General features: G+C 37.9%; 1 protein-coding gene across 1 annotated transcript in view; it reads right to left on the minus strand.

The window, feature by feature from the left end:
* The window catches only part of SUGCT (succinyl-CoA:glutarate-CoA transferase), a gene marked incomplete at its 5' end in the record, with an annotated part of 825,119 nt that overhangs the window by 649,135 nt on the left and 158,748 nt on the right, over nucleotides 1-17,236 (minus strand). Inside the window, 1 exon segment of the mRNA XM_014585757.2 lies at nucleotides 4,486-4,581. Coding sequence (XP_014441243.1) covers nucleotides 4,486-4,581 — 96 coding nt within the window.

Consider the following 17,236-nt stretch of genomic DNA (forward strand, 5'->3'; position numbering starts at 1 on the left):
GAAGCAGTTGTCGTCTGCACCAAGTTTTCGTAAAATAAGAGGCAAAGTCTTTAGTTTTAAGGATGAGGAGGGATGGTGAATATCCGAGGAGAGAGAAGAACTGAAGCAATCACCTCAGAAAGACAGAAAATAAATTATGTAGTTACATGTGGCAGGATTGCAGAGCGAGGATGAAGAACCCCCTTGAGAGATGTCCGTACACTGGGAAGGAGACATTCAGCATAGCAGTACGTGTTCTTCTGCTTGAGTGCAGGGAATGGAATAGATAAGGTTCAAGTCTAATGAGCACTAGGATTTTGCCAGTTGAGTACAAAGACCATGATGTAATCACTGATAGTAATCCAGACCTGGAACCGTAAGACTCAGAGTGCAGCATCGACATCAGCTCAAGTCAGAATCTGCATCTTAGCAAGGTCTCTAGATGATGCTTACACACTCTGAAACATTTCTATGATATTAGGGAGAGGTAGAAGTCAGTGTGGGCCCAAACAGAGGAAGACATGCAAATGTAGGCTCTTGGGAAACTGACAAAATTTGAGAGAGAGTTTTAGATATACAAAGGTTATGAAATTAGGGGAGTTACCACATATCTAAAGGGCAGTGGCCCCATTGATAATGATGTTACATAATTAGGTATGTTCTTTTTGAAAATTAGCTGTTTTCCCCATACACTCCTCTCCCATCTGTAAAACTCTCCTGTCTTTATAAGTATAATTGTTTAAAGAGCTGGGAAACATACCAATGCATTAACATGAACATTATGTACTTATTAACCCTTAGGTTAGGTGCTTCTCAGGGGCAAGGTTCAATGGTACAGAAGAAAAAGAAGCACTGAAGGGCCAGATGGTGCAGCAATGTGTGGCTGGACCCACATGGGAGGGTCCCTAGTTGGTGTCCCAAGCCCCCACTGTGCACACTCAGTGTGCTCATGCTTGCCTGTGATTTAGGCCAAGGCTGGGAATGGGTCATGATATGGGAACTTAACAGGCCCTCTATCTCTCTCTCAGAGAAAATAAATTTAACTATAAAAACAAAATAAAAGAAGCAATGAAATCCAAAAATTTTTTAAAACTCTGAATTCTCATAAAAGCACCTACCAATATGTTCAACAAATAGCAAAATTATTATGTCACCTCTGTCTACTTCTGTTTAACTTACTCATTCTTTAAAAATAAGCCATCAAAGAATAGAAAGGGAAAAAGAACAGTGGATAATCAATCTCAGAATTTAAGAAGTGCCTGTTTATAAAATAACACACAAATTAAAGATCATTACTTTTCAAAAGTTTACATTCCATGCATTCAAGGCCTATGATTTTTCATATAGGGTTCAACCAGAATTGAGGAGAGTGAGCTGGGCACCTAAACTAACTTCTAAGACCATCAGGGTGTTCCATTATAGATGTTCAGCTCAAAATTCAGTCAACTCAAATTAGATGCAAAGCTGTAATTATTATAGAAAACTGAATTATAATTATCTTGGAATTCATCCATAAAAATATTCCCCAAATCTATTTTAACAATTGAAAACAGACCAAGATGTCTGAGCATATCTAACACTCATCTTGGTGTGCTAGTTTCATTCCAGCTAAATTTGCATTTATTCCTTAATCAGAGTGCTGAACCAGTTCTCCACTAAGAGGAAACAAATTAATTCTGGACTCTTAACAAAAACTCTAGTAGATATCCTATTTCTTTAGTATAATAAACCTTCAATCAACTAAGATGGAATAAGTACAGTATCCATTTTATGTGACTCAGACAATTCAACCAAGAAAAAAGTACATTTGAAAAATACACACACACACACACACACACACACACACATACACACACACGAATCGCCTTTATCTTTTACTTTACAAAGTAAAAACCAAGGACTCTGAATTTATTTTCACCCAACAGTGAAATAATTAAGAGCATACCCAGGATGCCAGAACTCTGGGTGCAGATGCCCGAGAGAGATAGCTGGGGTCTACACACAGCATTCAAAATGACAGTCTACTTTTAAAATAAGGAAAAAAAAAAAAAAAACACTGTAAACTTTATGCTTAAATATAGTGAACATCTGCCTATGTGATGTGATTTGGACTTTACAGTATAAAGTCTTCTAACTCTGAAAATGCTTTCTCTAAGGGCTGGCCCTATTGTTTATTGGTTAAGGAAGCTAGATATCCCACTCCACCTACCACAGTTTGAATCTCAGCCCTGGTGACTTGAAAATTACACTGAGCACATGTATCTCCATGCCCCGAATCCTAACAGGATAGAAAAATAGATGAGAAGGGATTTCAGCATAACGAGTCCTCATTACAGGATGCTTTCTCCCTCTCACTTCATCTCTCTGTGTGTGTCTCTCTGGTATGTGCATATGCCCTCTGGCAAATTAAAAAAGAAAGAGAGAGAAAAAAATGAACATAGAAGACTAAAGCCTAAATTTTTATTATTTCAGATCAATTCACACAGATCCCAACATTGTCTTCTGTTGAAATATCCTTGAGAGGGATTTCCACTATCAATGGTGAGTGTAAATTATTTGATGAGATCCCTGAGCTAGAAGTTTGATGAAGAGAGGATACAGATGGAACTGAATAAGAGAACAAAAATCATAATGCGGTCCTGTCAAAGGTAGGGTCCAGGAGAATATTCAACAAGGAGGCAAGAGACCATAGATGGGATCCATCCACCCAATCAAGGTGCCTGGTTTCTTAAAAGAAAAAGAAGCAAGCTGAATCTGATGATCTCTAACCCTTTCAAAAACATAAAGGCTTTTGTGAAGTGAGATAGGTCTAACTAAAAATCTAGAGTCAATCACAAAAGGGCTAGGTAAAGAGGCCAGCAGGTGGCATAGTGCTTAAGATGCTGGACTCCCATATGGCCAACTGAGGTTTGAGTCCCAGACCTAGTGGCTTGCTCTCTCACTTTCCCTTTCTCTCTCTGTCTCTCTCTGGTCAAATTTTTTAAATAACAAATAAAATAAGCAATTATTTCTAGAGATTTTTGCTGTAGGGCATGTGCACTCGCCAGAGAGACAGAGATAGACAGAGAGAAATCACCTCCCAAGGGATATGGCCAAGTCGAAGTCCCTTCTCCATCCTCCTCTCAGGATTGTGGGCACACATGCACTCGGCGTGAGTTTCAAGCCACCAGGACTAAGACTTGAACCACCGCCAACCATGTGGGAGCTCAGAGCCTTTAACCACTATGCCACTTACCCAAAAATAAATAATTCTTAAAAAAAAAAAAAAAGAAAGAAAAAAAACAAGAACAACAACTACTAAAAAGTAGGCTAGGGAGTGAGGGGGGTAAAGTGTCATTAATGAAGGTTATAATACCACTGGTGAAGAAAAGAGAGAAGGGACCCAAGAAAATATCCCACATTTGCAGTTATGCCAAAAGACTAACTTGGTTTGTTGAAAAGCAGTTCTACATTAAAATCACAGTAATGCTTCAGGTGTAAAAGGATCGCAAATAGAAACAAAGAAACAAACCCTAGTTTCATACTGAATCACTGCTATCCTTAAATTTGGATTTTAAAAAATGACGGAAACACACAACACTCAAAAGTAGTTTTGCCCAAGGAAATAATTTCTTAAAACTAAAAGGATAATTAAGTGTTGATGTATTTTCTGGCAAATGAAAAATGCTGACCTTTATGTTTTCTATCAAGAATACTAGCACCATAATGACGACAGAAAAAGTCATTCCTTTACTCAAAAGACATTTTTATAATGCCCAGTCTGCGTTTCTATGGGTTCTAAAAAGGGATACAATAAAAATAAAAAAGACATCTATATTCTTAAGTGTATAATAGAGTACAGAAAAGTATATGATAAATAAATTAATAAATACAATGCGATACAATGCAACTTGGGCTAAGCAAAGGTTAGGGGTTTGGAGGAAGCATTATTTTGGGGGGGGGTATTTTTATTTTTGAAAGATCACAGTGTCTTCACATATTCATTCACCCTGGCCAAAACTGAGAATATCTAAGGACAAAGTTTAGACGCTTAATAAAGAACAGCAGCTCTTGAACCATCTGCTTTGCTACAAAAATGAAGTTCTGTCACACGCAAATTTCCATTTTACTCCAACCTTGTGAGATTATTACTGTCAGATGAAGTAGGTAACATTTGTTATGTAAGTGACATGGTTAACAAATCATGCTTTACAAAACAGCTATGGTCAGTGCCTCTTTTGGGGGGATAAAGAAAAAACAAGGCAAATCATCATGCGAGTCCAAAAGTCACTCATTCTCAGCAAGTTCCTTTGATCCATTTAAGTGTCCTGTTACTAATCTTCTTCTGATGAAGAAATATGCAAAACACAGATTTAAAGGGAACAATAGAACCTTGTTATAGCCAGACATAGATACATTACAGAATTCCCTGGAGGTTCAAAAGAAAAAGAAAAGAACTGATTTCCCAAACTCGCACGCATAGAACTGTAGATTACAGTAGCCCAGGCACAGACGTGGTCCTCTTACCTGATAAGGAACAATACTGCCGTGACCTGTACCCCAGCGTTTCGCTTCCTTTTGGCCAATAAGGTAATTAGCAGCTACCTGGGTCAAACACGCCACCTATCAGGGGAAAAGAAAACACATCCAGTTGACAGTTACTCATAAACAGAATGTTATGATATGAAAAGGATCTCACTCCATTTCTTGCACAAGAAAAAAACTTTCCAAATGGAATAGAAAATATATAAGCATCTGTACTCTCATGGCACAAATGAAGAGCAGTATTACATTCCTGCCTGAGACTAAATAATTGTCCATTGCAACATATCAACACAAGAACACTCAGCTGCTGGAAAGATCATCTGAAGCTAGAGATTGGCCAAGCAGATGAAACCTTGGGCCAGCCTTTGCTATCAGAGCCATAGCAAAATCCATCAGCAGCTATTGTAGGGTATTCTTTCCTCTCTACCTGTGTCTTTTCACTTTCCATCAGTCCACTCGGAAAGCCTGTGCTGTCGCTGAGCAGGGGAAGCTAAGGAGAAGCTGCATTCCTCTGAACTTCTCGTTACATAAAGAAGTAATAATAATCAATCTCTGCTGTGTTTAAATCAGTTTAGTTTGGCTTTCTGTTATTTGCGACCCAAAGCTTATGACACGGTGGATCAAGACTGACTTTTTTCAGTCACTAATAGATAAAAAGAGTTCAATCAAAAATTACTGTACCTGCCCCAAGATAGTGTTAGCCCCATACTCAGTTCAGCTGTTGAGAACCACAGATCTACTAGAGGTGTCATCGAAATCCTTCGAGTCCGTTTCTGACTCGTGCAGTATCTCATGGACAGATCTTAGAAAACCTACACTGGTTCAGAGCCATTTGACAATGAACTAATGCCTGGTAATGTGCCACATGGATCTGATGCTCTGATAAATATCTATGCTTCTAGGGTCCAGACTATAGAAAAAGGTGACCCAGGGACTTTCCACAGTGTTCAGAAAAAAAAAGGTTCTGTCCTTATGACAGAATTATGATACAGCATGGGTTTGCTTTCCAACTTCTATATCGTCACTGGGATTGGGATCCTACCACGGCAGTAATTCAAACATATCCCAGATTGAAAGTGGTTCCTGAAACAATCAAGGGGTTATTTTTCAGGGTTGGTGCCGTAGCCTTCTACCACCCTCTTCCTAGAATGTAGCTGGGTCTCCTATGAGACATACTAAAGAACGGAGCCTGGATGCATCTCCTTGCTGCAGTGGCCAGTCTCCTCTAATTCAGTCCGGGGATTTACACTCACTTTTATGTTCATTTACTGCTCTGTCAAAATTGGAACTGCCTAGTGGCAGCTGGTTCGGCTGTACTGCCCAGGTGGCAAAACTAATAAACTTTGAGTCATCCACTTCTGGACTTCCATCTGGTCTTGGGCATTTGAACCATGGAGCATTCCAGGGCTGCCTGGGGCTGCCTAGTGCTAATCATCATTTCACAGATTACTTCTGTGTCTTTCAAAATGGGATACCAAATCAACATTTGGTAATAAAAATACCCTGGATGGAAAGTCCAGATTCATGGTTTCTAACTCATGTCAGCCTCGAAATAGTTACATGACTACAGGTTTATAATTTAACTTTTTTGACCTTCAGTTACATTCTTTATATAAAGTCTTCTGCATTTGAGCTAAATCAATGGTTTTCAAACTTTAAAAAAAAATTGTAACTTTTTATACCAAGCCAAATAATACGTCAATTCTGATTATAAGCAGGTAACATCCCAAGTATTCTAAACGAAGCAAAGGCAATTCTGCAACACCATCTCAGGTAGCGTGAACACAGGATATAATCTGCAAAATTGTAAATGACCTTACATTTGCTTCCACTTCAGACTCTATTATTATTCTTTTTTTTTTAAATTTTTTTGAGAGGTTTTTTCGCTATAGGGCGCTTGCGCTTGCCAGACAGAGACATAGAGACAGAAAGCAAGAAATCACCCCCCAGGGGGGATGGTCATGCCGCAATCCCTTCTCCTCCGTTCTCCTCTCGGGATCTTGGGCACGCACGCACACGCGCCCGGCGTGAGTTTTTTAAGCCACCGGGTCCAGGACGCGAACCGCAGTCGACTACGTGGGAGTCCAGTGACATAGCCATTATGCTAACTGCTGGTTCCCCAGACTCTATTATTATTCTTTAGTGTCTAGGAAATAAAAAGACAGAAGGGATGCAGTAGTAGTGATTTATCCATAATGCCTCTTTCTGAAATTGGGGAAACCTTGAGTCTCAGGTTTTTATTATAAGAGATAAACTTCTTGATCTAGCTATGTTGTTCTTTTAACTTTTTTTTTCCCACGTAAATTCCAATAAGAGTCACTCTCTAGGGGGCTCTAATGCTACTGGAGGCCAAGAATTCAAATTAATAAAGGTAATTCTTTGCAAGCCATTAAGCATAAGAGGCTTGTTATTTACACTACAATTTCAAAGTCACTTGATGGTCAATAGACTAACATCAGCAAGAGTTATGTGAGCTAGCAAGCTAGTGAGATGATCACAAGTTAACCTGTAAATTTTGAACTGATCTGGAACAGCTGCTAGGGTCAGACAATAGCTGGATTCATCCAGCTAGGCTGGATGTCAACCTAGCTGCCTTATATCTTACCCATGTCTTATTCTTTCTTTTCTATTTTTGACTTCTGTGTTTCTGACCCTACCCCATTTAGAGTGAGTTTGAATGAAGGGTCAGAATTTAACTCTCAAATTATTTTTAAATGGAACTCCATATCCATTTCTCCATACAGTGGTAATTCATGAAAACAAAAAGTATTTAGAATTAGCAGGCTCCCACTAAGCAGAAGGGTTAAATAAGATTTTTAAGCCAGTTGCCATCAAAAAACAAAGTGTGATTTGTCAGTAACTACTCAGAGGCAAAGTTGGAGGGGAAAAAAAGAATTCTATTTAAAAATGAGAGCAACAAGGCTAAACTTAGCAACTCGATGTTCAAAGGGGGCATTAAAAATCTGAAAGTAATCTACTATTTACAAGAATGTATTTTAAGGCAGGAGAAGGGGGAGAAAGTCAGCAGCTATGATATGATTACGTATGAAAAATCAGAGGTTTCCTGGGCAATTAATGACAAATTTTCCACAAATTAAAAGAATGCAGGATGTGACTTTTAGGTTAATAACTACATACTGTATATCCATTCTAAATATTGCATTAGATCATTACTTTCATCCCCTAAACTTAGCCTCATTATTTCATCAAGTGGACGCTATATAATTTACTCAGAATGTTGCCTTTACATGGTTTCATTTAAACAAAAAAAACAACTTTGGTTTAATAATAATCATTCTGACAGCAAAACTATTATTTTAGATAATATAGTGGGTCCTGATATTCTTTTTGTCTAACCGGAAACCAATGGGGTGGTCAAAGCAAATCTCAAAGGACATAGCTCTAAAAGACTTAAGGAAGAATATACCCAGTTATTTATCAAAGCAGCCCCACAGTGTATGTCACCATATGACAAAGATCAAGTCAATAGAATAAACTTTTTCATCTCCTAAAGGACAACCACTTATGACATGTAAAACAGAAAACAAGGCTAGAACAATGGTTCATTGCATCAAAATAGGTAGTTTTTTTCTTCCTCCTCCCTTGCATACATTCTGGTCTTCAGCTAAGCTGACCACCCATTCTTCAAAATCTGTTTCAATATCATCCTTTTGCATTAACTCATCCATCTTAACCCATGTAAGAAAATATTTTCCCTACCTCTGAATGAATACCACACCTTAATTTACTTGACTTATGCTATATTTTCAGTCTTTTTATAATTTTTAAAATCTTAAATAAATTCATGTAGTATTATTTTAACAATTAAAGAATCAATATTGACATTTCCTTAACTTTTACTTTCCTTTGTTAATTTTTACATTTTGGGGAGCCAGCAGTTAGCGTAATGGCTATGTCCCTGGACTCCCACGTAGTCGACTGCAGTTCTCGTCTGGGACCCGGTGGCTTAAAACTCACGCCAGGTGCGTGTGCATGTGTGCCCAAGATCCTGAGAGGAGAATGGAGGAGAAGGGATTGCGGCATGACCATCCCCCCTGGGGGGTGATTTCTCGCTTTCTGTCTCTATGTCTCTCTCTGTCTGGTGAGTGCACGCACCCTATAGCGAAAACCTCTCAAAATAAAAAAATATTTTTATGTTTTTCATTTCAAAATCCTGTCCAGGATACCACATTATATTAATATTTAGTTGTCATGTCTCATTAGATTCCTCTTGGCTGTGATATTTCTTCATATGTCCTTATTTATGATGACTTAGACAGTTTTGAGTACTGACCAGGTATTTTGTAGAATGTTCCTCAACTGGGAGTTTGTGATGTTTTCCTCAGAGTTATGTTGTGTTATGGGGATTTGAAAAGAAGACCATGAAAGTAAAGTGTAATTTTCAATATATCATAGTAAACTGTCCACAATTTCATATTGGTCTTTTCCACCTGACCATGCTGGTGTCTGTCAGTTCTCTCACCGCAAAGTGCCTCTTGTTTGTCCCCCTTTCAATATCATACTTCCTGGAAGGATGTCACTATGTGCAGTCCTTACTGAAGAGTTGGGGAGTAAGGCTCCTTCTGTAGTGCAAGTATTTGCATATATTATTTAGAATTCTCCTGCACAGGAGATGTGTCTCTTCTTCTGTTTATTTATTTATCCAATCATCCATAGCATCGTGGTCATGTGCATGTTTGTTTTATACTCTGGACTGTAATTCAATGCCACTTTATTTTGTCACTCAAATTATTCCAGTTTGGACCATTGGGAACTCTTTTGGTTAGTTCCCATGTCCCTTTGACACACCCCATCATTGAGGGTCTTAAGCACTTCCGTACTTTGTGGCATTACAAGATGCTCTAGGCTCATCTTCATATTTCCTTTCTCAGACTTACAAGATAGCATAAAAAGAAGAAGGGTAAAGAAAGGGAATAAATATTTTGGTGTCAACCAGTACCATATTCATTCCCTCATTTATTAAAAAATATTACTATCACACCCACTGTGTGCTTGGAACTATTCTAGGCAGTGGGGATATAACAGTGGGCATGACTGCAGGGTCCTACTCCCATGAAGCTTATATTCTAATGTAAGCTAGACATGAATAAATGAAGATGAAAATATCAGAAATTATAAGCGAGAAATCACCCCCCAGGGGGGATGGCCACGCCGCAATCCCTTCTCCTCCGTTCTCCTCTTGGGATCTTGGGCACACACGCACACGCGCCCAGCGTGAGTTTTAAGCCACTGGGTCCGGGACACGAACCACAGTCGACTACATGCTATTCCAGTGACATAGCCATTACACTAACTGCTGGTCCCAAGACCGTTTCACATCTGAACCCCTGGTTGTATTCTTGGCTTCACAACCATTATGAGAGGTTTTCAAAAAGTTCACAGAAATGCATACTATTAAAAACTATGCATAGATTTAAATATTTTTGCACCAAAATAAACTTATACTTTAATTCTATTTTTCTGTGAACTTTTTGAAATCCCCAGATAGTCTCTGTAAGACTCCTCAAATCACTGGCATGGAATGGAAGTCCTTTACTATAACCCATCTGTCCTCTGCATTTACTTATGAAACCCATCATCGACACTTAAGTCTCATGTTCTTCTGCTCAGCTTCATTCATGTACTAGCTATAAAACATCTTATGGGGGAAATAGGTTAAAAGGAAAACAAAGGGGCTAGTATTCATAGATAATATACCTTCATAAAAGCAAAATTCATCCTAGCATCCAAAAGAGCTTCTGATTCCCAGGCATCTTTTTTTTTTCATCCTAATACCATTACTTTGCATGTCAAACACTCCATGCAATTTAATTTGCTCCACTCTGTCTCTCACACCTTAAGGGGAGCTGATTATTTCAGAAACACAAAGGCTGAGGAGGAAAAACATTCAGTAGTAGAAGAGGTATTTTGGCCTTCTCATATCACCTGTATGCACTGCATTTATCATTTTATGCTTCTAGTTATTTCTCAATGATAAAAGTTCACACACACTAAGCACTTACCACACTGCTCTAAGCATCCTACACAAATGACCACATTTAATACTCATGGTAATTGTGTAACAGAGTTACTAGAATGATTCCATTTTACAGATAAGAAAAATGAGGCACAGAGCAGTTCAGTAAGTGTTCTGCCTAAGGTTATATGCCTAGTGGACAAGCCAGAATCTAAATCCAATAGTCCAGATTCTGACATTCTATATTGAATTAATTCTGGGTCAGACTTCTTAAAATTTCTGAGTGGTCTTGATTCTGGAAAAGTTTATTTTTATTTTATTTTACCATACTACTTGGTAAAGAAAAATAGTCATTGAGCATCCTTTTCAATTAAGTGACCCTCTACAGATAAATTTGGCTTTAATTATAATACTTAGTGTAGTAGTCAAAGTTTTCTGCTTTTCTGCCAATAAGACTTGACTTCTACTCCAAAGTAATTAGAAATAAACTTCAACCCATAAATACTGAACTTGTAAACATCAAAAACCAGTACAGTTGTTATAAAACTGTTACCTAGCAAAGAAAATATATTACATACTTAGTAAAAAAAAAAAAAAACCCATATCATCAAATCCTTCTTTTCACAGCAATTTTTAACTTAATGAAAGGAACACACACATTTACTATTCCTCTAAATTATCACTAACCATAGTCAAATCATATTGATGTTTCTTTTATATATTAATTCAAAAGAAAGGCAATTTTGCCAACCAGTTGAACCAAAATCAAACATATGAGGAAACTGAATATCAAATACCAGAAGGTAAGACCAGACAGCAAAGAGAGACAGAATTTCAAAAGCATGTTTAGGATAATACATCAAACATATTTCTTACCATGAACCATTGACCCAGTCAATCATATGACTCAAAAAGTGGTTATAGACAACTTAAAAAAAAAAAGTGACAACTAAGTAGAAATGTGGAGAAACACTTAATGATATGGTATACTTATTTACTCCTGTGATGACATATCTTCAGTTCCAAATGTCTTCTTCAAACATACTTTTACATCTTAAATAACTTAGTTCTTCAAAATATTTCTGCTCAGAGGATAAAATAATATATTTTCCTACAACACTAATTTGTAGAATTTTAGAAGTTCTAAGAATCAAATAAAAATTATTTTTGTTGACTGCTTTCTTCATGCATTTAAAAGACATTTTCAAAGTATTTATTATATGCAAAGCAATTTGTCAGGTATAGTAAGAGATCCCAAAATCAATAAAGCAGAGCTTCATCTCTCAAGAAGGCTAATATTTATAAATTACAACAGAAATAATCAATGCCACATGAAACTCTTTTTTAAAATCAAGGAAGAATTTAAAGATGGCATTTGAGCTGATTCTTTTGATAAAGGAGACTTAAGTCATACAAAAATGGCAGGCAGGCAGGCAGGCAGGCAGGAAGGAAAAAGGAAAGAAGGAAGGAAAGAAGGAAGGAAGGAAGGAAGGAAGGAAGGAAGGAAGAAAGAAAGAAAGAAAGAAAGAAAGAAAGAAAGAAAGGAAGGAAGAAAGAAAGAAAGAAAGGAAGAAAGAAAAAGAAAGAAAGAAAGAAAGAAAGAAAGAAAGAAAGAAAGAAAGAAAGAAAAGCAGTTGGACAAAGGGAGTATCAACTGGGAGAAATACTGTAGACAGAGTCGTAGGGATAAAAAAGTATTGGGTCTTTTTGAATGAACAAATGAGTGAATGAATAAGGATAAAAATCAAAACAAGGAGGACCAGCAGATAGTGTAATGGTTAGGTCACTAGATTCCTATATAGTCAACTGTAGTTCTAGTCCAGAATCCAGTGGCTTAAAAACTCATTCTGGGCTCATACGCATGTGCACCCAAAATCCTGAGAGGAGAATGAAGGAAAAGGAATTGCAGCCTGGCCAACCCCCTGAGGGGAGGAGGGGTGGTGATTTCCTGTTTTCTGTCTCTGGCAAACATACACACCCTATAGCAAAAATCTCTCTCAATAAATAAATAAATAAATAAGACAAGGCATTAAATGTGATGACGAGAAAAATCAAAGCTGATCATTGAGATGCAGTGTCAAAGTAGCAAGGAGGGAGCTAAGGAATGAATGAAAAAATGTAGAAGCATTTTAGAGGCTTGTATAAAGGGAGAAAGACAGAAACTGGACAGTATTTCAAAGTGAATGGGAAGAACAGAAGTCATATTTCTGAGAATGAAAAATTTTAAAAAAACCTGAAGTTCATCTAAATATGCACAAAAGAATAATTGAAAGTGTGTAATCCTATGTAAGATAGAAGAGGATGAGAAAGAAAGTACAAGCGTAGAGATTATATTTATAATGTCACCTCTGAGGGAAGTCTTTCCTAACTAACTGCAAAGGTCATTTTCTCTCCTGCATCTCTGTCCATGAGAACATAAGGAGGCAAAGGACTTGTCCAATTTGTTAGCTGCTCTTTCCCCTGTAGCAGCAATGCTGACAAGGACACTATATGCACTCAATAACCATTAAAGTAGCGAATGAATGAATAATGCAGTTTTTCTTAATCTGAGAGGAGAGTCATAAAGAACAAATGTTTCAATGGAACCAGCAGTTAGCATAATGGCTATGTCACTGAACTCCCATGTAGTTGAAGGCGGTTCAAGTCCTGGACCCGGTGGCTTAAACTCACACCGGGAGCGTGCTTGTATGTGCCCAAGATCCTGAGAGGAGAATGGAGGAGAAGGGATTGCAGCGTTGCCATCCACCCTTGGGGGTAATTTCTCGCTTTCTGTCTCTGTCTCTCTCTCTCTGTCTCTCTGGCAAGTACACGCACCCTATAGCAAAAACCTCTCCAAAAAAAAAAATGTTTCAAGAGAAAAATAATATAATATAATCCCCACATGAAAGGAGAACATAGAATGTTCTGGCTGAAATTTGCCTTGAAAGAAATCCCTCTAAACTCTAGCTCTGCTCACTAGAATCACATAGAACAAGTCCACTTCTTCTTTCACTGTATACAGTTGGGATTCATGAAGAGTCAAAGGGATAAAATAGCAAAACTTCCCTTAAGTCAGGATTGGCCTAGGGATGGGATAGGGTGGGTGAGTCTGCAACTGGAGTGGCTAATGGGTTCTATGGAGGAGCACTAGGCAGTTCAGAGGTTGAGAAGCTGAATAAAAACTGGCTCCCACTGATCCCTGTGAGTTTCCTTCTTCATTTCATGGACTGAAAGATGCTGTCTCTTCCACATAATGTTGTGGTTCATTTGGGGAAGAGCTTCATAAACTTTGCTTAGTTATACTAGTGTGGGATACTTTCTCCAGTTCTCTATTTGCCACATTTTCCTCTAGTTCTGATTGCTTCTGCCTTTATACCCTGATGATCTCCTGTTGTCATTAGTTAATATTATTCAATAATGTGTTACCCACTTCAATAAAAAGGAAGAGAGGAAGAACAAAACTGTGCAAGAATGGAATATAGTACATATAGGTATTCCTTAGACTGTTCACCATTTTCAAAAGCAATAGGCCAGCTTGCATAGCCTAACAAGACAGGGATAATGTGAAAATAAAAGTAATGGGAAATCTGAGAGACATCTGAAGAAAGAAATCACAGGGCTTGGAAACAGACTGTAGGAAATAGAAAAGAAGTTGCAAAGATGGCTCCAATATTTTTAACCTGGACCCTAAAAGGAATGTGAATTTACTAATATAAATGGCCTTCTTAGCAAAGAAATACGTGGGTTTAGAAGGCTTGTTTTTGCTTGTTTACTTGTTTTGGGAGGGGAATAGCTTGATTGACAGCTTTGATGGCAATTTCCAAGTGAAGATACCCATGACTGCAGTACAGTCATTGGAGTCATGGATGATAACAGGGATGTAGTCATGGATATTTGGTGACCATCCACACTGAGGCTTCTGGTAGACGAGATTATAAGATAGCCACCAAGAATCCCATTCTCTGGTGTATACACCTTCGTGATGGTATATATCACTTCACCTTATGATGGGAAGTTACTCCTGTGATCAGGCCAGTAATCAATTCACTATGAGGCCATCAAAAGGGAGATTACCTTGAATGGGTATGGTCTAATCAAAGAAACCGTTAAAACAAAGTGAATCTTGAGAGGCATGTTTCTGCTGACCTGAAGAACAACCTAAATGAACTCCACAACATCAGAACTGTGTTCTACCAACTTGAATGAGCTTGGAAAAATCTCGAGTCCCAGGTGAGAACTGCAGTCCAGCAGACACCTAGATTGCAGCATTTTAGGCTCTATTTCTGGTGATTTATTAGGCAACGATAGAAAACGTATAGAAGGATGAAGTCATTGAAGTGGATGACTAGACTGATAATTAGAGAGAAAAGTAGAAGACAAGGGTAGGCCACTGGAGTCAATGAATGAAAGGATTAAAAAGAACAGGTTATAAAAATAGGAATAATAATTTAAAAAAAAAAAAGGTGTGAGTATCCAGAGACCAAAAGAAAACAGTGTTAGAAGGAAAAGTGTTGAATGTATGTCAAATAGTCAAGTGAAATCAAGGAGGATAACAGTGAGAATCTTGGACTTAACAATGGGAAACTAGTCTTAAAAGTAGAAGAATTGGAGTGGAAATCATAATGGAAATAGTTAAGAAAAGAATAGCAAGTAGGAAATAAATACTTCAAATACAAATACATTGTCTGTTTTAAAAGGGAAGAAATAGATAGGACAATAGCTGGAATGCATAGCCAAATCACCAAAAATAGTGTCAAGTAAAGGTATGAAAGACGTTACACTTTCCAGGACTAAAAATTGGTAACAATACAAGAGCCTTCCTTACAGCTAAAGGAATGCATCTCTTTTAGTAGAATTTTAGACACTTCCCCAAGTTCATAAAAGAAAGATTTTGAAATCCAGGCATTTTCTTAGAACCATTAACAGAAGTATCTATCAGCCCTACATATATCAACAGCTTATAAACCAAGCCCAAAAACAAGAACAAAATTAATGAACCTATGCGCTGCCTACATCTGATCATTCTGATTAACTAAAATCCAAGAATGTAAAGGTGAATTTGATGATAACTTTTACGATCCCTCTCACAGCTGGCACAGTCCTTCTCTGGCCCCATTACATTGTGCTGCTCTCCTGAGCTTTTGTGGAATGGGTCCCAGAAAGACGGGAGACTTGCTAGACTACAATACATGATTAAGTTTTTTAGTGGTACTCTTCTTTCAGACATTGTGACCTCACGGGAGTTCTGGGGAAAGGCATAAAGCCAGGTGTGGATTAGGACAAGAAATCATGATGTCAGTGACTAAATGATTCAGCAGGTAAAATATGTGTTAGATCATTACTCTTCAAGCAAAAATTCATGCAAGTAATACAGGTACATAATGCCAAGGATCGCCATATTAGTTAATAAAAACAAAACCAGTGAATAAAAAAAAACTCTAGGGGCCAACAGATACAGTAGCAGTTATGTCACTGGACTCCCATATGGCTGACCACAGTTCAAGCCCCGGCACTGGTGACTTGAAACTCATGCTGGGCAAGTGTGCATGCTTTGCTCAAGATCCCACGAGGAGAATGGAGGAAAAGAGATTGGGGCATGGCCATCCCCACAAGGGTTAATTTCTCACTTTCCCTCTCATTGTCTCTGTCTCTGCCTCTCTCTCTCTGATGAACACTTGCACCTTAAGGAAAAACCCCTAAAAATACTTTAACCTAAAAAACTCTAAGAACATGTTTTATATTCTTATATACTAATTTTGTTTTATTTGAAAGTTTTAAAAATCTTGTATTTATATTTCACTTTTTTCATTCAGCAAATATATATTGAGTGACTACTTTGCTCAGACGTTGTGCTAGGTGCTGGGACATAGTGGTGAAAAGAGATGGATTCTCTCCCCTTGTGGATCATATAGTCTAGTGAGAAGACATACTAAACACTCTAAGCCCAGTGACATGAGAAGTTTAAGGGCAGCACTCTGATTGGAAGAAGGCCTAGGAGATTTATCCCAAAGTTGAGTGTGCATGGCAAGTACATTTCTATCATTCCTCTCTGTCACCTCATTCATCCTCAACACATTTAAAATGTTTTTAGCAAATATAACTGTTATTTAATGATCATCTTTAAGAATTTGTGAGTCATTCCACAACAACAGGAGCAATGATAATATTCCACTACATATGCAATCACCTAGCTAAACTCTCCTCTGTTTTCACCAATACATCTCACCAGAGAATAAGACCAAGGAAACTGATTTTAGAAACTCACAAACTACAGCACAGTCAGAACTCATCAACAACAGACTATGTGGCATCTGCTGGATGCCATAAAGATCTAAGCAGCAAATTATAGACATGTTTGGGCTATTCAACATTACCTCTAAGAGAACTCAGGGTACACCATTATCATCAGCCTTTGATGATGCATTATATCATGTACCCCTAGTCTCATATGTCTCTAATTCAGCATATTTGCATATGATCTGCATTCTAATATATCCACTGATATGTTTTTATATGCCAGAAGACTGTAATATGATAAAGCCCTCAAGGATCCACTCTGCTTTGTGGTGTCAACTCTCGTATTATTCTCTTAGCCATATCTCCCACTAACTCCTTAACCACAATTGGAGGGCTAGACAGTTCTGAAAAGTACATCATTTTTTAATCTTTTTGACATCCTAAATGACTTTGTGAAAAGAAACCAGGTCCTGAATTAACAGTCCTTAGTCTCGATCTTAGCTTAGCCCTCCAGTCCACTCCCTTGGATAGCAAAGTCCC

The sequence above is a fragment of the Tupaia chinensis genome, unplaced genomic scaffold, assembly GCF_000334495.1.
Source record: "Tupaia chinensis unplaced genomic scaffold, TupChi_1.0 Scaffold000088_1, whole genome shotgun sequence".
Taxonomy (NCBI): Eukaryota; Metazoa; Chordata; class Mammalia; order Scandentia; family Tupaiidae; genus Tupaia; species Tupaia belangeri.